Source organism: Genypterus blacodes, unplaced genomic scaffold (assembly GCF_046128005.1).
Source record: "Genypterus blacodes isolate CSIRO-AG114 ecotype Tasmania unplaced genomic scaffold, CSIRO-AGI_Gbla_v1 ptg000054l_1, whole genome shotgun sequence".
Classification (NCBI taxonomy): domain Eukaryota; kingdom Metazoa; phylum Chordata; class Actinopteri; order Ophidiiformes; family Ophidiidae; genus Genypterus; species Genypterus blacodes.
The window spans coordinates 3,064,591-3,090,784 of record NW_027466866.1 but is presented as its reverse complement, the minus strand read 5'-3'; the positions used below and the strand labels follow the sequence as shown (position 1 = coordinate 3,090,784).

Sequence of the window (26,194 nt, the reverse complement as noted above, 5' to 3'; positions counted from 1 at the left end):
ACCCACCAGTGGATGTGGATGTTCCGGCCTCTGGATACTGACAATTGTTTCCGTAGGATGCACAACAAGCAGGAGTTACTGGGGACTCAAACCTGTCTCCCATGTGCCCAGAGTTATACAAACAGATTGGTTCAACCTGACCACACTCAAATGTATTCGCTACAGTGTTCTGCTCCAGGGCGAGGACGACCACAGTCTACAAAACAAAACAAAATTTCACTTTGTCTGACCCAAAACAATCTAAAGTTTGTCCAGAAAGTGTTTGAGGTTAAGGCATTCTCTCTCTCTCTCTCTCTCTGGTTCCCTCGACTGCTGCCAAAAGAGGATACCTTAAGAATGTTGCTAATAATGATGAAGATGCCTGCGATGATGTACAAGATGATCCTGTGAAACCACATAGGTGCCTGGTCTCAGAGAGCTGAGACAGGGCTGAGGCCGGCTAAACATCTCCAGATTCTCACAGGCTTTCTCTTTGGAGATACAAAGCTGCCCCGGCCCACACCCCAGCCCACCCCCACCCCCAGCCCCACCCACTCCCAGTCCCACTCCCACCCCCGGCCTCACATCTTCATCCTCCCTCTTGATCTCTTTCACGCTCTCTCTCTTTTTCTGTTTCCCGTGCCATAACATCCCCCCCTCTGTCACTCAGCTCTCCTTTCCTCCCGCTATCTCCCCATCTCATCCCACAGCCCCTCAGCACACACTCCGGCACACACACACACACACACACACACACACACACACACACACACACACACACACACACACACACACACACACACACACACACACACACACACACACACACACTCATCCCAAGTCAATTTCATGGGACATATTTGCTGTCAGAGCCAATCAAGGCAGTTTAGATGGGTCTGTGTGCCGTATGGCTGTTTAACGGTGGTCAAAAAGGCGTCTCACAAGGTCTGAGAGCCTAGAGTCCTGTGTGTGTGTGTGTGTGTGTGTGTGTGTGTGTGTGTGTGTGTGTTTGATGCGTGTCTGGTAAAACAGCTACACATGTTGAGAAACACAGGTCAGAAAGAGTAAGAGCAAGAGAGAGAGAGAAAGAAAGAGAGGAAGGTTTGGGAGAAGGAAATTGAAAGAAGACAAAAGGAGCTGACGTGGGAAACGGGAGGGGAAACGCAAGGGAGAAAGGGAGGAAGGGAGGAAAGGGAGGAAGGGAACACTGAGACGGCGAGGAGAAGGTGAAAGATGGAGATAAATATTAGTAACAGGAACAGATGGACGACTGGCAAGGAGAGGTGGATATAAGTTATGAAACCGGGAGCAATAAATTCTGGTGACAGTTCTTCCTCTGGCTCAGCTGGAGTCTTCATATTTCTCTAATTTACTGGCAGCCGACACGACAATAAAGTAAAGGGGTTTTTCATGCATAGTGGAAGAACGTTTACAGAACCCGTGTAAACACTTATAATGAACACAAAAGCCGTTTGCAGTCAGGTTGTGTTCTGTTTTATGACACGGTGCGCTACTAATTTAAAAGGATACAAGACGAAGATCACTGCAAACGCTCTTCGCTCCAGCTTACGGTCTGTCGCAACGCACACAATGAAGGATTTCCACATGTCTCGATTTCTTACCTACTGTGTATCGTAAAAACAGACTCTTTTTAAACTCGGGGCCCGAAAAAACAACAACTCTGAGTCCCGTAGGTGGAACACGGGAGAGAACATCAGCAGAGGAGCCGACCCAACGGCTGCACCTCAAAGATTTCCACATGGCTCTGACGGCTCCTAGGTCCGCAGCAATCACTGCTAAAGGAGAACGACCTCTTACTGGATGGAACAGCGGGGAGGAAGAAAAGACACGCACACACACACACGCACACACACACTGGAGAGCGTGCGTGCGAACAGCTGCACTGCTTTCAGTCTGTGAGCGAGAGAGCGAGATGTAAATCACATTTCTTCCAGATGCAGTGATAAAAATGTGTGTGTGTGTACGAGGAGAGAGGAACTTCTGTGTTGTGCGTCTACATACAGTTTACATGTGTGTGTGTGTGTGTGTTGTGGTCAGTGTTTGCGGTGAGGGCGCAGTAGAAAACTTAACACGATGCATTAACTCTGCTAATCACACCCAGATGACCAGAAGTAAACAAGGGTGTGTGTGGTGTACGTATAGTGTGTGTGTTTGTGTCCATATTAATGAATGAATTATGACTAACTTCCACCCTTTTGAATAAAAACCTCTTCCCAAAAAGCTCAAGTTTGAGGTCTGAACTTTCCCGACAGAAGCCTCTAATTAGAGTGTGTTTGTGTGTGTGTGTGTGTGTCAACGTTATTGTCTGCGGTGGCGGCGGCGGCCCACATCCTGTAAACAACAAGCATCACAACAAAGCGGTGGCTGCGTCGCCCCGAGACGCTGAGCCTCACCTGAGCGTCACGTCCACATCTGTCTCTCCCTCTCACTCCCAGCTCCAGCATTCCTCTCGCCCTGCTGAGCGGATGCACGGCGAGCGGCGAGCGGGGGGGATGAAACGAGATCGGCATGGAGAACGCGTCAAGCCGTCAACAACAAATTAGGTTAAATTCGTGATTCGTCCAGCAAGGAAGAGGAACAGATTTTTATTGTTCCAAGTATCAGATACGTCTCTCTCTCTCTCTCTCTCTCTCTCTCTCTCTCTCTCTCTCTCTCTCTCTCTCTCTCTCTCTCTCTCTCTCTCTCTCTCTCTCTCTCTCTCTCTCTCTCTCTCTCTCTCTCTCTCTCTCTCTCTCTCTCTCTCTCCTGAAAGAACAAAGCAGCACCATGCAAGCGTCTCTCCATTCCAGCTGTGATTTACGGCGTCTGAATGTTTTTGGTTCTGGTTTCAGGTGAGAGGCTCTCCCTCGCCCTCGCCCTCTCCCTCTTCCTCTCCCTCGCCCTCTTCCTCACCCTGCTAAGACCTCATCACCAGCCGTCTCCCTGCTCCCGCCGATCGAATGACAGGGCTGTGGCAGAGCTGTAGACAGGGAGAGAGAGAGCCTTATCTCTGGGGGGGGGGGGGGGAGTCAAACAAGCCTTTGTCTACACCGCCCCCCTCCCCTGCCTACCTGTCTGTCTGTCAGTCCCTTTTCTGACCATGTATCAGTCTTTTATTCCTCCCGCCTGTCTTCCCGCCCGCCGACCAATCTCTCCATCTCCCCGCTCGGCCGCGTCTGTCTACCTGCCTTTATCTCCCCGGCTGCCTGAGTGCAACCCGAGCTGACCGTTGTTTCTGCTCTTTCTCAGAGCATAACTGGCTGACTGACTGACCGACCCCTGAGCTGATTAGTGTTACCTACCGCAGAGCAGCCCAGACACACACACACACACATACATACACACACACACACACATTCACATACACTTTTTCTATGACAAACAGGCTCATAAACACGCGTGCCTTCCCCGACACAGGCGGCTCATTCAGCCTCGCACTGGCCATCGTCCCGGACTCGAACCGCCGACCATCCGCTCATCAGCGCCACAGAACCGCGAGTGTTTAAGACGCGCAGTGGAGTCGGAAGCACCGCGTGGAAAAAGCCTCCAACGCTGCACGACAAATGGAACCTCCTTATTTTTAGGAGTTTACATTTTTAGGAGGTCTCTGGGATTATGACAAAATACCAACGTATGAACCCAAGAGCACACACACACACACAAGCACACACACAGAGCTATAATTAAGCTGTGATGACACCATAAGGGAAAGTAGTGGAAAACCCAGAGAGAGAGAGAGAGAGAGAGGTGTAAATAGAAAACTGGTGAGTCACATACTAGTGGCTACACACTCGCCACACACACACACACACACACACTGAGTGAGAGAGAGGGAGATGGATCCAAAAAGCCCAGGGTTCACAGTGACACACAGCGCACCCAGAGGAGGCAACGTCTGTTTGTGTGTCGGAGGGTGGTGACAGAGAAGGATGAGTAAAGCTCTCTCTCTTCACCCTTGCTGACGTTATGGCAGTTATCAAATGTTTCTCTCAACGGATGAACGCACACACACGCACACACACACACACACACACACCCTGGATGTGGCTGTGGGAAAATGTAAATTTATGCTCAAATTTGAGTCCCTGGTTCTTCTGGCTGATGGATGAAATGGCCCGTCACAATGATGTGAAATGCAGTGTTCAGTACCACTTTGTGTTCCAAATCAAATCAGTCTCTGCGTCACAGAGGAGCTCTGCCTGTTTATCATTCTGTCGATGTGTTTCACTGCAACCAGCAGCAAACAAAGAGCCGATGATTCATTACCCCCTCCGGTTTCAATTATTTTATGAATGAATTACAATCTTCTCCGTGCTTACAATAGGGATCGGCTTTATTTCATTATGACTTCATCCTCATAAATACCTACTGATTGGAAACATTATGAATTGAAGTGATCGAAAAGCATCGTTCCAATTACGTAGGGGATGTTTCGACTCGTGGCTTTCCTCTATTTAACATATGCAACTTGTACTGTCCTTAATGACTGGCCTGTCAATAGGAATGTCATCACGTAAACTGGAGAAAATTGCAGTATAAAGAAAGATTTATGCTTTTTATTTGACACTCTCATTTGAGCTCTAATTTCTTTGGGATTAAAAAAACAGATTGAGTGTTTAATACCTAAACCCACCACTAGGGGCGGGCTCACTGGTGGGTCCAACCACCATATGGTTTTAAAACTCCAATCGATTTTTTGCTTTCTATTGTTATCAGTCAGTGAAATTTTAGATGGCGACCTACGATTGTTTTCTTTTAAATTCAAATTCAAATGAAACTGGACACAGAGAGAAACTCCTGGTGGTGTAACAAATGATGGAAGTAAGCTGACGACAGGAGCTTAATCGCACACAATCTTATAATTAGCGGCTTTAATGAAGACTAATAGGAGAGCAGAGCGGAACGTTCACCCCCCTCAACATGAAATCCATGTAGAAGCTTCACACATTGGCAGCTCGCTTACCTCCAAAAGAGCTCCTGCTGCCGTTTGATGATCAACATCTGACTACTGCACTCCAACTCCATAAAGTTCAAACCAAATGTTCCCGTTCTAACACCTCCATTCCAGTACCCCCACCACACACACACACACACACACACACACACACACACGCACACACATCCCAATGGTAAAGAGTCATCCAGGGGCCACGCTCATTACCCAATGCACAGGTGGCTGGGAATCTATTCTAGATGGCCGAGGCCCAGACCAAACCTTCTTTTTATGCATGCGTATATGCAAACTCTCACACACACACACACACGTGGACACACACACTTTCTCCTACACACCTCAAAGCCATTGGGGCTGAACTCCGTGGTTAATGACTTTCCCACCCACTACACAGCGTGCACATGTTGAAGCCGTTAACGATAAGTGGTTTTTCGAACTTGGTAACGTCCTAATGTCCCCGTTAATCTCACATTCCACACTACAAAGGCCACATATATATATGGACCCGCTATTTTGGCAGCTATTACAAACTCATAACCTCACATTTTTCACGTTACCTTTGTTTCCTCCCGAGTCCTGACACAGGGCAATGTCTCGGCAACACAAAAACATCCGAAATGATCACGAAACCATGGAAACCACACATTGTAGAGTGCTTAGTAATACACTAGTCCATCCTCAAATACAATACAACCTGAAAAGTACTGAAATAAATCACTTGTAATGAATTAATGGTGACCAGAGGTGTGTGTGTTTCTTCTAATGGCTCTATTAAACCTTCGCCCTCAGTGTGCTGTGTAGTGACGCACGACTTCCCTGAATACTGAACATTAACACATTAATATTTAGCTTAATTTAACCTCAATAGTTGGCAGCAGGCTAATCATTTAGGCTGCTCATCCCCGCCCTGTTTTGGAGACTGCTTATCTATTTATGACTGCATATAAATAGCACATTAAAGCTAGACATTAGTAATTCAGGTTGGTAACACCTGGCAAACAAACAGCATAAACACAAATATAGTTAGGATAAGATGCCAGGTGTTTCTTATCTGTGTTGATTGGATTTGTGAATGCTCGACACAAATAAGCACATTAACCTCAGAAAACTGTTTACTTCAAATAATTAATCAAACATTTGCACCCAAAAAAACAACAACTGACTACGCAATTATTGTTTTTTGTTTTCTGGACAAGGTGACAGAGACGAGATAGCGGCTAGCATCAAATCAAGACTTCAGCCAGTGTTTGAAGCAACAAAACGACCTCAAATTCTCTGTCTTGTCCTCTCGTCTCCTGTTGTTTAGTGATATGTGAGCCTTAATGGAGGTTGCAGGTACCTGGAGGTGTCTGAAGGTGGCCGTCAGCTGGGTCATGTGAAGGGTCAGGCACCTGGACGAGCATCTGGCGCTGTTGGTTTTCTCCTGAACATCCTCCAGCTCCGGTGAACTCCTGCGGGCACGCGTCGCTGCCAACACCGCGCACAGGAGCACCAAGCCGGCACGCCGAGTAGACATGACAGCGAGAGGAGAAGCTGGTAGAAGACGGACGTTTTTGTTTCTTTAAAGGAGGTGGTGGTTAAATTAAATGGCGTGTTATTTTTTGTTCCTCCTGTCCGGTTTGTCTGCTTCCTTCTCCGGCGACCCCAAGTTCAGACTGGAGACACGCGCGCGCGAGAGAGAGCGAGCGGAGCGGCTCTGCCTCTCTCTCTCTCTCGCGCGCGGACACGCCCACTGCCAGTGCACGTGCGACAATCAGCCTCAACCCTGAGTAAGGTGCTCTTCATCAGTTCACCTGCAAGAGATCATCATCATCATCCTCGCCATCATCAGTACCAAACAGATCCAAAACCAAGAGGAGTTCTAAACACAAGAGTCAGTCTCCTTTTGGATGGTTTCAATCCAGCTAAAACTTGATTAATGTACTAACGACTGGTAGGAACACTATTTTGCACTTAAGTTTGTTTTGGAGAATTTGTTTTTTGTGAAAGATAAACGACTTGGCAAATATTTCCTTTAATTTCTCTTCATGCCCAAAGTAAAACATATGCTTTTACTGGAGAATTTTAGTCAAAACTACAAGCAACATTTGCACCACGGTGAAAAATAAAAATAAAAGAGAAAGTTTGAGACTTTGAGAAAAAGGTCAAAATGTTTCGAGAAAGTTATAAAGATTAAAATCACACGAATAGCACTATTAATTTTGTATCACTTGTTTTGAACTCAATGATTCTGATGCATCACTTTGAGTTCATATCTCTGTGTCAGTTGTGTAAATTAATTCCCCTGTAAACTTTAAACACAACGCTGCATATGAATCTTGACTTTGAAAATCCTCGTCTAGTAACTTCTGGCTCTTCTCAGCTTCGATGTGCCCTTGTCACTTCCATTTATAGATATGTGTGATTACGTCACATTCTTGCAGTAGTTTGCATGTTGAGATCATGAACTTTTGAAGAGCTCATCTTTTAAACGAAGTAGAAGAAGTTTGACTGAAGCGATTGGTAAGACTTGCAACTGCTTCTCCTCATCTCGACATGGTCTGTATCTCGTCCTGAAGACATGTGGAGTGTTGGCTTAGAATACTGCTTTAGTTTGGAGGATCTATTTGATATTAACATAAAATTTACATCACTATATAAATGATCTTTACTTAAGTATGTTTTCCTAAAGGGAGATATCTCTACTTTACCTCAAGAACTTCACAGCACTTTATCCACCATTGTCATAGTCCAACAAAATATTAGACTCTTCAGATTCTCAGTCTCTCATCACTTTCCTGATGCTACTCTGAAAGGAAAAAACATTGTGTATAGTCTGGGAAATCTCTCCAAGTGTAATTATCAGAACAGACTAATAAAACAATGTTTAGAAACTGGAGAGAGACTCAAAAAAGTGTTGAAGTAAGTGTCTGTCCCATGGCAAAGCAACATATTAGTCTCCACATTTTGACAACAACACCAAAGCAAAGGGGGAACATATGAGGACAAAGGCCAAGTCGAGATGTTTAGGACACAGGGGTGAAAGTTGCATTTGTTTATAGAAAGCTGTAACTCACAAATGACGAATCATCCCTATTGGCACAAAGATGGAGAAAGAATCGCTACGTTTTGGTTTAGGGGAAATGGAGTCATATAAATATTTAGCAACTATTGGCAGGAGGCTGCTTGGCCCCCGTACGGCATCTCATTCTGGTCAGAATCGTATCAGTGGCGGGACTGTGAAAGAGACACAGGGATGCAGAGTTAAATGTGAGGAGACTGTGGAAGAAGAAGAAAAAGAAGAGGAAGAAGAAGTAATACACTGCGGCACCCATGCTGTGCTCATCTGTCATCAGGTTGTGTGGGTGTGTATATTTGTGTCTGCGACTGTGACCTCAGAGGACCTAGACTGTCCCTAAATCACAAAGCATAAAATTGATTCTCGCGTCTTACACACTTGCACACACGCACACTCTCTCACGCTCTCTCTCTCTCCCTCTGCCTCTCTCACACACACACATTCACACACAATAGATGGTGGTTATCCTCATGACAGAAATTGCATTTTCTTATTTTCATAAAACACCCTGCTCAGATTTCCCCATAAGCCAGTAAAGACCCCTCCCTAACACATACTCAAACATCAAAACACAGAGAGAGGCTCACACTCGCACACACACACACACACACAGACTCATAAGGCATTGGTGTGCGCGCGTAACAGAAGCATTTACTGTCTGTTTAAATCTGCTCATTGATTGAAGCCAAATGTGTTTGGATTGGCTGGAGAGGGAGGAGGCATTAGAGAAAGAAAGGGAAATGACAGACAAACAAAAAGGAAGGAGAGAAGGCCAGGAAAAAGGACACAAAGACACAGAGACACAGAGACACAGAGACACAAAGACACAGAGACGCAGACACAGAGATGTCCGATTGAATAAATGTGGCAAGATGTCAGTTCCTTTTGGACATCTGTGTGTAGAGATCTGTGTGTACAGAACTGCTGTAAGTTTGGGGTCTCCCTCCTCTTCACAGACTAATTGGCTCAATATGGTCGGGTTTCACTGTTTGGGCAAGTCTAATAAGAATGACATGAGGTCAGAGTTTTACTTATTTAATGATCTTTATTTCTCTTTATTTGGTTGTTTATAGGGTATAATCGGTTTTGTGACCTAAGATAAAAGCAGTTCACTGAACGTAGCGCTGTAACGATGTCATTTCGCATTCAGTCCATCTGGCTGTTGTCCGACTTCATTCCACCGCACCAAGTCAGTGTATAAGCTTTATGTCACAGCTAAACCTCCTAGAATTAACATCTCTGTGAACTACGAAACAGAGAAGCTGCTTCCAATACTAAACATAATCTCTTCATAGTTTACATGTCACTTACATAATCCAAACTATTTCATCTGTTGAATTCCGGTGCATTTAACTGGTTCATGTCATAATCCCTGTATGGACCTACTATTATCATTCACGGTGAAGATTACTGAAGTGGTCAAGAATGATTCCTTACAACTGTAATGGTTCACAGATAATCTGTCACTGTCTGTTGTCTGTTACCCTCAAACTATTCAACCACTTTATGTCACAACGTATACATCAGGGAGGGAGTTTGCCTGTTCTGTCTGATCAGTGCAGCCTGTGCTGGAAGGTTGGATGTCCCCTGAATGGATCTGCAGTGCCCCCGTGTGGCACAAATCGGCAATTACAGGTTCAGACCGACAGATTTTGTTTTTTTTGTAGGTTTAATACTAACAGTCAATACACCCATAGCTCTGGGTATTAGTTTAATCTCACGTTAACACACATGTTTGTCCATCTGGTTGTACCCTGTCTCTCACAAAGTAAATACTGTGATAGGCTCCAGCCCCTGTAACAATCCAGCATGATCGAGAGAAGGGATGGATTGATTGAGAGCAGAATAACAGGACTCCATGCAACTACTGTGCAATCAACTTTACTCACAGCAGACATCTCAACTTAAATAACAACCAGGGTGTTCATACAATCCTGCAGCTCCATTTCTAACATGTGAGCCTGCAGGGGGGTGTGCTCCTCTTTGTCTTTAGAGGGGTCCTGCCTCTAAACCTGCATACTGTATGTCCCCATGACCCGAGACAGTAGAAGTGCCCTTTTGATCAGATGTTCTCAAAGTTCTATGTATGCAGGATGTCTCTAGGATGTTACAGAATGACGTCTCCATTATTATGTTCCACATAAAAATGTCCCCAGGTATATTATGTTCTACATAAGTGAGTTAGTAGCTCCAGCTTTTCCTATAAGCTATAAGTGCACTACTGGTATTAAATAGTATGTGCACCACCGATCACAATAAATAAATGGCGGCCTTGACTTTTACTCAATTTAGTTTGTCTAAAATAAGCCTTTATTTTGAAGGAGCCGGATCACCCGGAAACAGGCGTGACGTCAAACAACAGCTGAATGGCGGAAACGCAATAGCAGTGGAGACACATTGACAACTTTGGACGTTACTTCTCAATCGAGGACTGAACGAAACCTCCTCACAAACCTTTTAGACAGTGAATATGTGAATAAACATATATTTTCCCGGTTGACTCGCCAGAAAAGAGTTTCTCTCCGGCAAACTCCAGTCTGCTAACTCCGCTCCGCTGCTTGGTTCCGGCGTGCTGACACTGTACCAGTAAGCTTACACATGACTCACATAGCGAACATGAATAGAAGATCATGCTTTGATTAGGTGATCTTATTTGAATGGCAGGTCGCTTGCTATGTTGTTCTCATTACACAGTGTGTGTTGTTACATTAACACAATATTCGGACTCTTGCACAATGTTGCAGGCTAATTGTTTGATTCTAGGCTACATTTCGATGTCATGCTGTTCTGTTAGATACTAGAGCTGATCGATACGGGATTTTTGAGGCTGTTATTGATTTGATACGAATGAAACTAGTAGGAAATAAACGCAGATGGTTTACGATAGAATTGCATTAGTAATTTAGGTATGAAAGTATTTCAAATCAGGAATGAACAAAAGCTAGAATTTTGGAAAACAATTTGTAATAAAACCAATATACACATTTGTAGTTGAGGGAAAGAAAAGTAAAGAGTTTGAAGGTCCTGTGGAGGTTCACACATGTGGAAAGAGTTGAGTTGGTGTTTGCTTTGGTTCAGAGTTTGAGTGAAGAAGATGAGAGGAAGATGAGAGGGTGAGGAGGTGTTTCTGTCATCAACAGTCAAGAGTTCCTCACTGAGCTCACAACAAGCTATTCACATGAGTTTATTTGCAGGCGTCCAAGAAAGACGTGACCAAGAAACACACAAGTGCTGAAAGGAGGCAACACTCCAGCAGACACCACAGGTACAAGTACATGTGCTGGACAAAACACAATGAACAAAAGCTAGAATTTTGGAAAACAATTTGTAATAAAACCAATATACACATTTGTAGTTGAGGGAAAGAAAAGTAAAGAGCTTGAAGGTCCTGTGGAGGTTCACACATGTGGAAAGAGTTGAGTTGGTGTTTGCTTTGGTTCAGAGTTTGAGTGATGGTTGTTTTGTTTTTTCTCCCTTCAGGCTCTTTCCTGTAGTCGTATCTCAGGTATGTACCATCTATATGTTCTTTGACTGGGGAGTGAATCGATGCTATAAAGCGTAAAAGAGGGCCCAGCTCTTTGTCTAACTCGGTCAGATCCTACTACATGCTGATGTGAACCACTTCACACAGCAGATCTGTTCTAGATTCTGTTATATTAGGAGTTTCGATTCCTGTGTCTGTTGCTGCGCATTACAGTTTACTACCAAATTCGATTTGGAAGATTTAAAGTGATTATTTGGAAATCCTCTCTGTTGTGTCTTTACTGAAAGTCATGTTTAACATTGTCTCTACAGGGAAAATGTCTACAAAGCCCAAAAAAAGAAAGAGAAAGAAGCTGTCCTCATCGTCAAGTGAGGAGGAAGCTAAGAAGGTGAGCAGGTGGCAGATGTGATCAAGATGCTACACTGAGCTCCCAACAAGCTGTTCACATGAGTTTGTTTCCAGGCTTCCAAGGACGATGTTACCAAGAAACACAGAAGTTCTGAGACGAGGCACCACAGCAGCAGCAGCAGCAGCCATGACAGGTGAAGTATAAAGCTTTAACGAGCTCGTCTCTCTCAGAAGGACGCTGACCTTGATGAAACGGCATAACAAGGCTGTTGGGAGTTGAGATTCTGTTCCATATCAGCATGAGAACGGAATCCAGGAGGTAACAGGGGAGAGGAGAGAGCAGATAACAGATGTTTAGACGTAAAGGAATTCCTCCACATAAGTAACAAAGCCGAGACCTGCAACAACAAATGAATGAAACCAAACATCAGCGAGATATTAGGCTCTGTGACTGGAATGGAAACTTGTGGTTACATGTACACATACACATTTCTATTCCGCATTTTTACAAACACCAGACTCTCTGAACTCTGTTTGACTGATCAACCTCCTTATCAGAACCTATTCTGTTTACTCTTATTCTGAAAATATATCAACTGCGATCCAACTGTTTCCTGATCAATCCATCAAAGATTTCCCACAACAATTCACATTTCTATTCTAAGCTTTTCTTAGAATCATGCACTGAGATCCAACTGACACAGTTTAGAAAATGTAAAGTTAGTATATGGCAATGATTAAGACTTTCTTAACTTAACAGGAAGATGTCTGAAAGGTCAAAAGAAAGGAGGAGCAAGACGCTGCGCTCATCATCCAGTGAGGAGGAAGATGAGAGGGTGAGGAGGTGTTTCTGTCATCAACAGTCAAGAGTTCCTCACTGAGCTCACAACAAGCTATTCACATGAGTTTATTTACAGGCGTCCAAGAGAGACGTGACCAAGAAACACACAAGTGCTGAAAGGAGGCAACACTCCAGCAGACACCACAGGTACAAGTACATGTGCTGGACAAAACACACTATACAGGACCGTGTAGATGTGCATCATTACAGATCAGCAGGAAATGAGGATAAGTGATACACACAATCATCTGTAATGTTTCACCATTTATTCAACAGAACAAAATCTCCAGAAATTAGAAAAAGGTCCCCAAGAAGGAGCAGCAGGAAGTCTCCATCCAGAGAGGAGGAGGATGAGAAGGTGACAAAGTGGCGGTTTGTTTCTGTGGGAAGAACAGTTGCCGGCGTGTTGATGACAACATATTGACTGAGTTTATTTTCAGGCTTCCAAAGATGGGACCAGAAATTGCACAAGTGCTGAGAGGAGACAGCACAGCAGCAGACATGAAGGGTAAAGCAAACGTGACCAAACACTCAGTTGCTGTGCGGTGATATAAATGTTTTAGTATTTGTCACTGTGAGACTCCATTGTTCTCTTCTGCTTCTTATCCTGAAGATGTACAACAAAACCGGAAAAAGAAGGAATTTGTGCCTCTTGTAGCAGTAAGGACGTTTCCCAAAGCAGCCGCCCGATGAGAGAAGCTCACTACAGCCGAGACAGACGAGAAGCAGAGCAGAAGCCTGTGAGTAAGCCAGTAAGCGTCTTTGCACCCAAAGAGAAGAAGCCTGATGTTTCAGAGAAATACACCATCGTCAGGGTGCCCGTCTTAGTCGGACGCTCCATATCAATACTGAAGAGCCTGGAGAAGAAGAAGCTCCTGGAGCAGCAGAAACAGAATCTGAAAGATAAAGAGAGCCAGTGTACAGGGGCGAAGACGTCCTCCAGCACCAGCATACAGCGGCCCCCCACCTCAGACAAACACACTACCTCAGACTGCGACTCCGAGCTTTCCACTACAAAACCAGGGAGCGTCACATCAGATACGCCAGCTAAGTCTGCACACACATCCAAGAAGCCATGTCCCCTCACTGCAGCTCGTCCTCTGAGCTTCAAGATACCAAAGAAGGCAACACTGCAGCCACTCGGGGGGTTTGGTCATCGAGGTGTTTCTGCAAACAGAAGTTGCACACGTGAGACTGTTAAGACTCCGAAGCCTGTGCAGCTTCCGAAGCCTGTGCAGCGTCCGGAGCCTCCAGAGCCGCCGGAGCCTCCAGAGCTTCCAAAGCCTGTGGTCTCAGGAAACAACACTAAGCAGGAAACCGCCCGACCTTTTCGCAGCCATGCAAGTTCCACACCTCAGGTTCAATGTGAAGGACAAGATAAGAGCTCATCTCTGTCAGGCCAGCAGCCAACACAGTGCAGTACCAACACCGTCCACAGGGATGATCAGGTATAAAACATACACTGTTACCTTATGCATTATTTTATTTATCATAATTTCACAAACACAGTACAGTTAAACATGTTTTTATGAATATATATTTTGTAGAAGCAAGTGGTTGAAGAGCTGCAGCTGGCTCGCTTTGAGAAGACCCTGGAGATGGACGTGATGCAGAGCTATGGAGAGCTCACCTCTATGGTCATAGACCCTCCAGAAGAGGGAAACACCAGCACACAGTGTGAGTGTTCCTGAACTGGAGAGAGACTTTAGTGTTCATGTTTCACCTCCTTCAACGTTCAGTGTGTTGTGTGTTTTGTTGCAGGCAAACAGTCTCTTCAGCAGGAGTTAATCCTCATTCTGGACACCAACATCCTCCTCTCTCACCTGGATTATGTGAAGAAGATCCAAACTCACGGCCTTGGAGGTTTTTATATTGATATATTTGAGCGCCCAGTATTGATCACAGGGTTGTCAAAGTTACACAGTATGTCCTTATTTCACAAACCTCATCTAAGAACATGTCTCTCTGCCCTCCGTTGGTCAGCGCTGGGCTTCCCTGTGCTCCTGATCCCCTGGGTGGTGCTGCAGGAGCTGGATTACCTCAAGATGGGGAAGAGCCTCTCAGGTTCCGTAGCTCACCTGGCCTCCCCTGCCATCTCATACATCTACAACTGTCTGACCAGGCAGGAGCCTCGTCTCTGGGGCCAGTCCATGCAGCAGGCCGCACACAGCAGCAGTGAGTGTGGATGTCAGTGGATCTAAAGGGAAGCACCCATGAGTTTAGTATCTCTTCTCCGAGAATCAACAATTAGCTTATATCTTAAATGTTGAAGTAGGACATCTAACTACTGGGAGTCTCTAAAGATTTACCGGCGTCTCTCTCTTTCTCTCGTGACAGGGACCTGAAATGTCCCTCTCTTTCTGTTTTTGTGTGATGTCTTTGTGTCTCACTCTCTGTCTGTAAAACACAAAGTACATTGTGTGTAGGTAGTATAAAGTAAGCCTGGATCTCTTTGTTCCAGCTATGGAATGTTCTCCCTCCCTCTCTCCCTCTCCCTCTCCCTCTCTCTCGCTCGCTCCCTCTCTCTGTGTCTGTGTCTCACTCTTTGTGTCTGCACCTCCTTGTCCTCAGATGGTCTGCATGCTGAGAGTAATGATGACCGAGTGCTGCAGTGCTGCCTGCAGTACCAGGGTCTGTACCCAGAATGCGCTCTCATCCTGTGCACGTGAGTCCTTTCTCTCTCCCCCCAGTCCACAGCCACACACTCTTAATGCTGCGCTGTGCTGTTCTGCTGCAGTGTTTGTGTTTGTGTGTGTGTGTGTGTGTGTGTTTGTGTGTCCTTTGCAAATAATGCACATGCATGTGACTATGAGTCGGTCCAGCCAGATAGTTCCAGTTTGGGATGAGATAAAGAGAGTCAGGCACACACAGAGTCACGGGGGAAGAATGGACACGCTGAGCTAGGAATTTTGTCTTTAGGAATATTTCTGCACACGTAGGACGAATGGCTTCATATTATCTGTCAATCTTCTTTCTTTTGCTATATTTCTCTCCATCCATAAAAAAAAATGGATGGTAACACATTGTGTAAGTGTTGTACCGATACTTAAACAGTCCAGGATTCACTGTCAGTCAAATGAATCAGTCTGTCATGATGTCATTCCTCGTTTCCTTCTCTCCTCTATAGCAACGATAAGAACCTATGCAGCAAGGCCCTGCTGAGCGGGGTCAAGGCCTCCTCCAAGACTGATTTAGAGAGGGAATCTGTGAGCTCCAGCAATGGCGTCCTCGCCTCACAATGCATTCAGACTTCCATGCTTCTTCACGCCAACGCACAGGCTCCCGCACCAATCATGAGCCAGAGCTGCACACCGAGAACACAAAGCCAGCGGCAGAGCACATCTAACGTAACACATCTTCCTGTAGGGCCGATACAAAATGGTGAGCCAGTGTTTAACAGGAAACTACCTCTGTTATTCTGCAGCAATTATGTGATGATACATATACACACACACACACACACACACACTATGTGATATGTAGGGGGTAGGGAAAATGTCCAGATATGAGGACAACAGGTTTAAATTAAGCACACTGACGAAAAATGTAATGTCCCCATATGAGGACACAGGGTCTTAGGAGAATATGCCTTAATCAATCAGTTTGATGATGTATCTGATCACAGACAGCGTGTGGCCCAGCAAAGGAACGCCTGAGGAGGAGCAGCAGAGGAGCAGAGAGCTTAGCACGTGTGTCTCTGAGCTGGAGGTCTGCCTGCGGGAGGCGCTGTCCGACGTCCTGGAGGTGGAAATGAAGGCCGCCTACGATGAGCTGTGGTTAGAGGTGAAACTAGTTATTGTATTTATAGTTTCTGAAAGATTAAGATCATTTTCTCATTCTGTGTTTGTTTTTCTTCACACAGATAGTTTATATAAAGCCGCCCTGGACGCTTGTAGACATCCTGCAGTGTCTTAAAAAGCACTGGATTGCTGTGTTTGGCTTCGTCGCCCCGCGGACGAGCCAGCAAACCGTCTCAAATCTCATTGATTTCTTCAAATCAGGTACACAGTGAGTGTGTGGGCAGTGAAAGGTCAGCAGCTTTTGCCTGTGTACTAACGCCGCTCGAACGTGTGTGTGTGTGTGTGTGTGTGTGTGTGTGTGTGTGTGTGTGTGTGTGTGTGACAGAACAGCCGATGCCGTACAGGTTGGACATAGTGTCTCCTGTCACACCTGACTCTCTCCTGCTTCTCTCACGTTGTCCCTCCGGCACGTTCCTGAACTTACAACCGCGAGGAAACATTTGGAATGTGCCAGAAAATGTCAGACAGCGTGACTAGATCAAGTTTGCCATTCCAGCTTTGAACGAGGCCTCAAACGTCGTTCACTTCTGTACAGTAAAGCTAAGCTGCGGCCTAAGAGCTCTGTATTGATTTGAACGCAGATTTGAGAGATGTGATTAGAAACGACAGCTTCAGGACCGAGCTGCTATTCTCTTCCTGCTAACTCACACAAACCTAAAGTGATGCTGCGGTTGTGTCATGATGACCTCATATACCAAGAGAAATCTATGTTTTGTTGTGCTCAGCAGTGAAGACTGAGTCATCCCTACAAACGCAAGTGTGTGTGTGTGTGTGTGTGTGTGTGTGTGTGTGTGTGTGTGTGTGTGTGTGTGTGTGTGTGTGTGTGTGTGTGTGTGTGTGTGTGTGTGTGTGTGTGTGTGTGTGTGTGTGTGTGTGTGTGTGTGTGTGTGTTGTGCTAGAGCCCTACAGAACTATATAGAGAATCAGGTCATCTGCTAAAACAGGACGTTTAAATGTGTGTCAGAAAGATGCTGAGTTGCTCCACTGCAGCTCCTGGATGTAATCACATTATGTTATGCTTACAGGGTTGAGCTCATTTGTCTTTGTCCATATGTATGAGGGGGGTGTGGGTCAGGGGGAGGAGGGGGTCTAATGTCCAGTCGGCCCTGCTGTGTCTTTAATCCAGATATAAGAAAGTCGATGCTGAAATAATGTATGTGTTGCTTTTTTGTTGATCATTGGTTCCATGGCATTACACACACACACACACACACACACACACACACACACACACACACACACACACACACACACGGACAGCTCTGTGCCAGGACTCAGGAGTGGGGGGAGGAGGAGGGAAGGGAGGGTAGTAGTGACGGACTGTGTGAGAGGAAATCTAGGAGTGGAAAAGTACTGCTGCCTTTTCCTGGTCTGGCCCGCGTGCGTGCGTGTTTGTGTGTGTGGCTTTACTTGGGAGGACTCATATTGACAGAAATGTGGTCTGTCTTTGTCTTTGTCTTCTGTCTTCCTCATCCTATTTTACAGAGTTAGACAAAAAGTGCGACACTTAACACACACTTCAGTGTTTATGTAACTGTTATGTATAATACAGAACACAATTTGACACCTCTCTGGTTTAAATAAGGAAAATATGTCATCAAAGTGTGTCTGCTGTGTTTATATATGTGTGTGTGTGTGTGTGTCATCATGTGTGTATGGGTGCATTGATCTGATGGTTCAACTGTGTCTTTCAGATAAAACTGTAGAGTTGTGCACTACGTTGGAGGCTGTGTGGGAGGCCAAGGAGTTCCTGAAGGTGTTTGAGAGACGCTCCGGCCGTGTCCCCGGTGTCCTCTGCCTACTGGAAGACATCCTCCACCGACTCCAACCCAAACCTCGGGTCAGCTCACAGCACGTATGAAGATCAACCCCCTGACAGCAGGATGCGTTGTTATTGTGTAACAGTGACGTCTCTTTGCGCAACAGGAGGAATCCCCAACCGCCTGTGACGTCATCATGAACGACGACGGTGATGAAGAGGAAGAAGACGCGTCGGCTCCAGTGTCTCACCGGGACGTGTGGCTGTTGTTTGAGAACATGTGGTCCAACATGAACGAGCTGAGGTGCGAGAAGGTGAAGATACGACATCATGACTGTGAAGCGGTCCAGACTGAGTCCTGATCTTCTCTGTCCTGTTCTAGGTCGGCGCTGTTTGAAGCTCTGTGCTTCGACCCCCAGAGCGGGCAGAGCGTGGAGGCTTCGGGAGCTCCGCCTCCTCCGCCGCCACAGGATGCTCTGACCTGTTTGCACAACCTGTCATCCTTGGTGTCACTGCTGCTCCAAGCCTTCAGCAGGTACCTCAGCTTCCTCCCATCGCTGCTCCCTATCCGTATGTTTACACACACTTGTACTGCAATCAAAGCCAAATTAATAATGCGGAGTGTGAGGTGGTGAATATGTGAAGTACGTCCATGTCAGGTAACAGAGATTGTCATTTGATTTATTAAGACGTGTAAATTGCCTCCTTCTGCCTCGCCTTGCCTGTCAACACGCCGTATGTACTCTGGAACACACTGAGTGTAGACGTTCCTCTGCTTGTTCTGCCTCGCCGGCTTCCGACCACCGCGTTCCCTACGGCGAATGATTTATTGTTTTTAATGCGGCCGTCTGGGTTTGAGCTCGTAACACTTTAGCCTTCCTTACAAATGAGTGAAAGTGTCAGAGAGCAGCAAGTCATCTGCATCGCTTCCTTGGTGCTCCTTCTTCCTCTTCTTCTCCTTCTTCTTCTTCTTCTTCACCGTAATGATCTCATTTATCTCCTGAGCTTGTTGGTCTTCTCTGAACCCTCTGATTTGACCTTTCCTCTCTCTCGTTCTCGCCTCTTTTGCCCTTTAAAGTGGCCTTGTCCTGTCTTTACCTCTGTGTGTGTGTGCGTGTGTGTGTGTCTTGGCGTGCCAGTCTGGTCGTCAGTGGGTATTGGTCAGGACTTGTAATGTGCTTGACCTTCTAGATCGGCCTTATCTCCTGCCCCATGTGACGGCGGCGGCGGCGGGCAGCTCTGTCTTTTATCTCTCCATGTACTTTTCCCAGATATAAACGTCACCGTCGTCCCCTTGGACTCAGCTGCCTGTTTTCCAGCGTACGTGCCCGAGCTCGCGTTGGCATCTGAAACTCATTCACACTCTTTACGGTCAACCCTTCACACCCACTCGCTCACTCTCACTCACACACACACACACAGAACATCTCACAAACATCAGATGTGTTGGGAGTTGATCCATCATCGATCGTCGTCACTTTGAAGTCGGGTATCTATGACACTAAAGGGCACATTTCTGTTTCATCCCCACGACTCTGAACTCCTCACACACTACTGCTTACACACTACAGAAGGACTTTGCGTTCCCGTCACACATGATTTCCTGACGTGCCTCAAATTGAAATGATGGAGCTTTTTAACGTGACAGATTTGCATTTCGCCCCCTCCTGCCTCGTGTATCTGCGTCTTGTTTACTACACGCTCCTAGCTGCTATGCATGTGGGCTTGAGGCTGCACCCGTGTAGTTGCCAAGGAGACGGCCAGACCTATTTCCATGTGTGTTTATTGGTAGTTTACGTGGCTCCATCTTCCTCTCTCTCTCTCTCTCTGGACGGCAGATATGGATCATTCAGAGAGTGTGTGTGTGTGTGTGTGTGTGTGTGTGTGTGTGTGTGTGTGTGTGTGTGTGTGTGTGTGTGTGTGTGTGTGTGTGTGTGTGTGTGTGTGTGTGTGTGTGTGTGTGTGTGTGTGTGTGTGTGTGTGTGTGTGTGTGTGTGTGTGTGTGTGTGCGCGATATAGATGGTTGGGTAGACACACTCAGTAACAGTATATAGGACGTGTGTGTGTGTAGATTAACCCCAGGCTCACTTTCTCTCTGACACGCATGATGTCACAGCCCCTTATGCGTCACACGGGACTGCGTTCATCTCTAATTCATGTCTTTTGTCCCGCACAGCGTCCTGTCCTCAGCCGCCGGTCTACCTGACGTCCAAGCACTGCTCGGCTTCATTCACTCTTGCGAGGTCGGTGCTATTTGACACCAATCACAATGAAAATTCCACCTTAAAACGAAGGCTGTGGACCTTCATCACGTCTCGCTGACCCGCTGTCTTCTGTCCACATCCCCTGTTGTCTTTCAGATCGTTACCGTGGATCCCAGATTGACAGCCCGAGATCTGCTGGATTGTTTTTCACAGGAAGAATACAGGTAGAACACACACGTGCCCCCCCACCACACACAGACACACACACTAAAACACACACAGCTGTTTTACAACCTAGTGATCATTAACCTAATTAGTGATAAGTTCAGGAATTTCAGGAGCTCGTAAGGCATTCAAGGAAGACTTTGATCTGATTGGTTATCTGGGTCAGACGTTCTGTTTTTCTATTTGTTTAAACTCTTTCATACAAGGACAGATACCAAACAATCGCACAAATGAAGCCTATGCCGCCTCCATCTCTTAATGGGTTCCCACTCTTTGCAGATGAGCCCACCGCACTTTGTCTCTTTTATAGCACACCACACAAATTGTACGAAACCTCACCGTCCTTTTGAGCCTTTTCCTGGATAGCAGCAAAGAGAACTTGACACCCATGTGAAAAAGTACGACTGGTCTTGTGTTCGTTGAAGATGTGTGTGTGTCGTAACGTTTTTTTAGGTTTGTTTCAGTGTGTTCTCGCTGTTAATCACTCAATATAACCGTCCACCGGACCACATTCTTGTGCGCGCCGTTGCGACATGTCCAGGCAGGTCGGAGCGTTTGAATTCCAGCGTCATTAGAGTCCTTGGAACTCTCTTGGATGCCCCCAGCAGCGCCGGGACAATGAACGTCACCATGCAAACGATTCCAAACAGTCCCCACATTTGTTACAAACCCATCATTATCTTTTGTTCAGATGGAGCTCAGATCTGTCACCTTTTTACACACACACACACACACACACACACACACACACACACACACACATTGTTTCGGTTGTGAGTAGTAATGAGTAGCATAGGTATGATGGGACTTTAACCTCTAACCTAGAAGACTAAACAGGTTTGAACAGTTTGACAGATTTCAGTCAGTTTGTAAAGATCCAAACAGGTGCTGTGTTTAGACCCAATCAGCAGTTTGAAACTTCGATGGTTTGTTCAATATACTGCAGACTCTGAACAGTGAACAGCTCTGATTTAATCTCTTATCGTCGCCCCCACTTTCCTGCTTTGCAATTAGAATATTAAGGGCTTTCTTGTTTCGTTACAATCTAGCTTTAATGCCAAAATTGAAGCGAAAAAAAAGCTAACGAAAGCAAATGTAAACAGGGCTCAACACACGCGTGCGGGCCATCATTTGGTTCTTCAGCGATGAGCTTCTGCCGAATTTATGACCGCGGGTTGAACTTGGCTGCTGCCATGGAAACAAACCACACTTCTGGTTATTCAACAGATGATCTATTTCCAAAGCATCGAGTGTGCCCGCTGTGTGTCTGCGTGTGACCGTCTGCCTGCCTCTGATCACTTTTGACTTTCTCCACAAGCGGAACAAATACACCCTGAGGATTTGATTCCATCGCCATCAGTTTGTCGGCCATGTTTTCATTCATAAACCTCCTTAAAAAGACGATAGAAACGTTTTTATTCCCCTGCGTTTCCAAGCACTAATTCCTTCCCTAGAATAGTGATTAAGTAAAGCTTTTATTCAGCATTAGAGAATAAATCTAAATCTGCTGTGTCACTTTGTGGAGCAGCTGTGGGGTTTGTTTATTCCGGCTTTTATTTCAAATGTGGTCACAGGTGAAAGATACGGCCGAGTCGACTGTGAAGTGAGCCGGGTTTACTTACTTACTTAACAACAAGTGCTCAATCCGCGCTGTTAAATATTTGATTTCTGTTCTCTCTCTCTGCGGCGCAGTGATGTCATGTGTTATGTAAGGCCTCAGGGAGTCTTTACCAGGGACGTGCACCGAGCTGCGGACCGCATTTAGACATCAGATAAGCTGCATAGAAACCTATATATGTATGAGCCTTTTAGTTTGTAAATACATGAATATGAGCTTTTGCCGCTGGTGCTTTTTCCTTTGCATTAAGTGTTTAACCTGCATATCATTAGTCTTACATAATTCACCCTCTCAGGCAAAACTTTTAAACAACACTTCCTTATCTTCTGCGGTCGCCCCGTCTACATTATCTTCTTTCATAATATTGAAACGGCAATTACCAATTACTTAGTCAAACATGAATCCCAGAAGAGAACTGCAACCTGCCTGAAGCGGCACATGGTTCAAACTGGAAAAACGGCACAAGCCAAAGAAACTTCTCATCTATCAACTGAGACACTCGCCCCCCGAACATTTAAAGTGTAATATTATCTCAGTAGTTGCAGGTGCACAGTGTGGTTAAGAATGTCCTCGTAGCTCAAACACGTTCAAACCGGCCCGGGCTCTCCAGACGCACCTGTTCACCGTTCAGCTAGATTGCTTTGCTTCAAAATGGCTCAAAATTTCACGTTGTAATGCAGAAACATGTCTGTAATGCTGTTGTGTGTGTGTGTGTGTGTGTGTGTATTTGTCTCTAAAGGGACCTGAGGCCTGTTTCCAACGACACGTTTTAACACATTTTAACACAAAAATCTTTCTTGGATTTTGATATTTGATTAGTATTCTGTAGTGTCATTGTTCCAATTTGTGTCCTTGTACGTGTTAAGACTGATATTGGGCATCAGGCTGCAGAGACAAAGAGTCGTTCTCTGTGGCGGTGACTCATGAGGGCACAGTGGCTTCTTCATTGTACTGGAAAGAAAGCTGATCAAATTGGTGCTTTTCTTTCAAAAATGGATCTGAAAGTAAGCGTTGGGTAACAGCTGTTGTTATGTCATAGCCTCACGTGGCTCTGTCTCCTGTTTGATGTTAATAACGCATACAAAAGAAGTAACCCGGCTCGCACTTTGTGTACATTGTGGTTCTGGGTCAGTGAGCGAGCGCACACACACAGTCTGAGTGCGTCATTGCCTTTTTTTTGTGACAACTCAAAGTCCAATGTGTCTTTATGTAACAGCTGTGATGCCTTCTGACAGGAGCAGGGTGTCGTATCAGGGAGCACATGACAGGAGGAACACTTCCTCTGTCCACACACACACACACCAACATAGGTGATGTCAGATGTGTACAATGGTTCAACAGCCTCATGATTGGATGAGGAAGCGTGAAGTCGGGTAAAGAGAGGAGGAGGAGGCGGCAGCAGCAGGCGGTGGAGTCCAGTCTTCCTTTGCTCTTTCTCTCTTCCACAGTTATGTAACGCTCCAATGGAAACAAAGCAGAGGAGGAAACAAACAAGCAACAAGCGCCCTCAGTGTCTCTGCTGCTAAGGAGCCGTTGCCTAGACTGCAGCAGCCCGTTTGTGTGTGTGTGTGTACTTCAGATGAAGACACAATTGGTTGTGACGGATTGGTTAGCCTGTGTGTTAGTAATGGCATGGAGCTGCACTGTATATGATGGCATTTAAAGCAGATGATGTCATTTGGCTGGATAGCCGTGTGCATGCTGCAGAAAGGTGCTTTTAAAGCCCGGGCCTGCTGGGGAGCTGCACACAGAAGCTCCATTGTGTCTCACCAGTACATTCTGTTCTGAACAACATTTAGGCGTCGAGATGCGCATGTGTGAGTGAAGAGGCATTTCATTCATCCACATAGTACAACAGGAAGTGGACATTAAACCAGACCGTTTGTTGTGAGCTTGGAGGCGTTTTTTGCTGTTCAACACCAAGTGAAACAAAACAGGAAAAGACACACATCCTGCTGGCTGCCATCACCCTGACACGGCTATTTGTGCAGTCCCATGATAAACGGAACCAAACACAAAACTGCACCGTCATCCCAGATGTTGCTGCCGCATTTCTGCTGAAGTAGACTCCTTTATTTGTCGAATCCTGCCACACACAGAGAGAACATTCTTAGCTCACCTACAGGAAAGTGAGCCGAAATAAGACATCAGATTGACGCTTGTCAAAGATATATCACCATGCTTGAGGAGTGAGTGACACTCACAAAATGGCTGTACGTTACCATGACGAACAGCCGCTCTCATTGATGGCATCCTTTATTAGGGCTATAGAATGTTGTAATATATCCCAACACTGACTTGATGCATTAACAGAAGATGAGGCTGCTGTTCTGGATGAATATGTTTTGTGACACAATACACACATTGTAAAAAAAAAAATCCCATCATGACCTATTCTTGATACGTGTGTGTGTGTGTGTGTGTGTGTGTGTGTGTGTGTGTGTGTGTGTGTGTGTGTGTGTGTGTGTGTGTGTGTGTGTGTGTGTGTGTGTGTGTGTGTGTGTGTGTGTGTGTGTGTGTGTGTGTGTGTGTGTGTGTGTGTGTGTGTGTGTTTTTAATACTTTCACTTTATTGACTCGTGGCTCAACCAGTTTTCATCCTTTCGGCTTTCTCTCCCCCCGTGTGTGTGTCTGGATGTAACGTGCTGTGTGGTTTGCATGGGCAGGGAGAAGCTGTGTATCGGAGGGAACCAGTTGCTGGAGGTCAAAGCTTCCCTGGATTGTTGCGCTCAAGCTGTAGGTCAAAGACTTCACGGCACATCTTCCTGACCGGAGCAGTATGAGGATGTTTGCACACTAGCTCACCGCACGCCTTTGAAACACATTGACTTTCTTTACTTGATGTAAAAGCTGAAGGCATCAGGCAAAGTAGCATTTGCCACAGACCCTGTTTACCTTTTATCGTGTTTTATTTGCTTTTATACAATTATGTGGGGGATATTGTTCTGTTTTCCCTGCTGAATGAGTGTTTGTGCCTTGTGTGTGTTTGAAAAGTGTTCAGTTTGTTAGTTTGTTTTTATTTCAAGTTCAACGTTGTAATTTTTTTAAAGATTTATTTTACAAATCCTAGTTTTATAAACACATTTATGGACATGAAATATTTTGTTTTCCGTTATTTAAATGAAGTCAATTGTAGTCTAATTGAAGTCAAAAGTTATTTGTTAATAAAAACTAAATGTGCCTGATGCTGTTACGGGAATCTGTAACACTCTGTACTTCCATTCATTTCTATTTGGAAGCACAGTGGAAAGCTTTTATTTCGAAAAATGTGTCTTGTAATTTGAAGACTGATTACAGTAACTCAGGCTCTTTAGACTGTAAACTGATGCATTTCATACAGGTTCATCAAACACTCTGCTGTGCAGTGTGTGTGTGTGTGTGTGTGAGATAGTGACCTACCCACGCATGTGTGTGTGACTGACTGACTGACTGCGTGGGTGAATAAGGGGATTAGAGCCCAGGTGATGACAACAGACGGGTTGGGATTACACCTTCTGCTGCTGCTGTGACATAGTGAGCGGCTAAAAGCTTCAGACGTCAGGCAGGAGGCGGCAGGTCACTCTACTTCCTGTCTCGTGTCTCAAATGTTTAATTCAGACACTGACTCACACTCAGTGCTGCCAAAGTGACATCATCCTCCAGGTCATTTAATTTAGTTCTCGTTTTAGAAATACAGAGCAACCTGAATTGGTGGAAATTATCCAAGCAATAATAAATGTATACACTGTATCTTGCTTTATTTTTGCTTTTGTTTTCAGTTTCCACAATACATTAAGATCTTGACCCTCTTGTTTAAACACATGACTTATTGGAGTTGGATGTGTTGTGGTTATTCTGGACCGGACCCCTTTGGGTGTCCAACATATGGCCCATGTTCTTGGTTTCTCTTATCAGGTGTGAGCATAGATTACAGTGGGTGGCTGAC

General features: G+C 45.5%; 2 protein-coding genes across 3 annotated transcripts in view; one reads left to right on the top strand and one right to left on the bottom strand.

The window, feature by feature from the left end:
• LOC143001608 (anosmin-1-like) overlaps positions 1 to 6,568 on the bottom strand; it is a 31,747-nt gene extending 25,179 nt beyond the window's left edge. Inside the window, exon 1 of the mRNA XM_076151306.1 lies at positions 6,273 to 6,568. Within this exon, the coding sequence (XP_076007421.1) occupies positions 6,273 to 6,449 (177 nt within the window). The 5' untranslated portion in view covers positions 6,450 to 6,568. The remainder of the gene's footprint in view (positions 1 to 6,272) is intronic.
• Positions 6,569 to 10,343: 3,775 nt separating this feature from the next.
• On the top strand, positions 10,344 to 26,105 carry swt1 (SWT1 RNA endoribonuclease homolog). 2 transcript variants are annotated; one of them, XM_076151341.1, is made up of 22 exons: positions 10,344 to 10,577; positions 11,472 to 11,496; positions 11,787 to 11,863; positions 11,938 to 12,017; positions 12,584 to 12,659; positions 12,741 to 12,811; positions 12,941 to 13,022; positions 13,105 to 13,172; positions 13,278 to 14,112; positions 14,212 to 14,341; positions 14,426 to 14,527; positions 14,648 to 14,839; positions 15,236 to 15,329; positions 15,792 to 16,045; positions 16,290 to 16,447; positions 16,527 to 16,665; positions 18,159 to 18,304; positions 18,391 to 18,527; positions 18,606 to 18,758; positions 20,400 to 20,466; positions 20,584 to 20,651; positions 24,936 to 26,105. In XM_076151341.1, the coding sequence occupies exons 3-22, from the start codon at positions 11,792 to 11,794 to the stop codon at positions 25,036 to 25,038; spliced, it is 3,027 nt and encodes a 1,008-aa protein (XP_076007456.1). In that variant the 5' UTR covers positions 10,344 to 10,577; positions 11,472 to 11,496; positions 11,787 to 11,791; the 3' UTR covers positions 25,039 to 26,105. The 2 variants fall into 2 exon arrangements, with proteins under 2 accessions (XP_076007456.1, XP_076007457.1); XM_076151342.1 differs by lacking the exons at positions 18,159 to 18,304; positions 18,391 to 18,527; positions 18,606 to 18,758; ... (1 more) ...; positions 20,584 to 20,651; positions 24,936 to 26,105 and adding exons at positions 16,790 to 16,911; positions 16,942 to 17,506.
• Positions 26,106 to 26,194: the final 89 nt, after the last annotated feature.

What these genes read in the sequence shown, in the direction of transcription:
- swt1 (XM_076151341.1), top strand. Translation starts at nt 11,792, where the DNA reads ATGTCTACAAAGCCCAAAAAAAGAAAGAGAAAGAAGCTGTCCTCATCG. An exon ending in GGGAAACACCAGCACACAGT is followed by an intron (nt 14,342 to 14,425) that starts GTGAGTGTTCCT and finishes GTTTTGTTGCAG; the next exon opens with GCAAACAGTCTCTTCAGCAG. An exon ending in ACGATGAGCTGTGGTTAGAG is followed by an intron (nt 16,448 to 16,526) that starts GTGAAACTAGTT and finishes TTCTTCACACAG; the next exon opens with ATAGTTTATATAAAGCCGCC.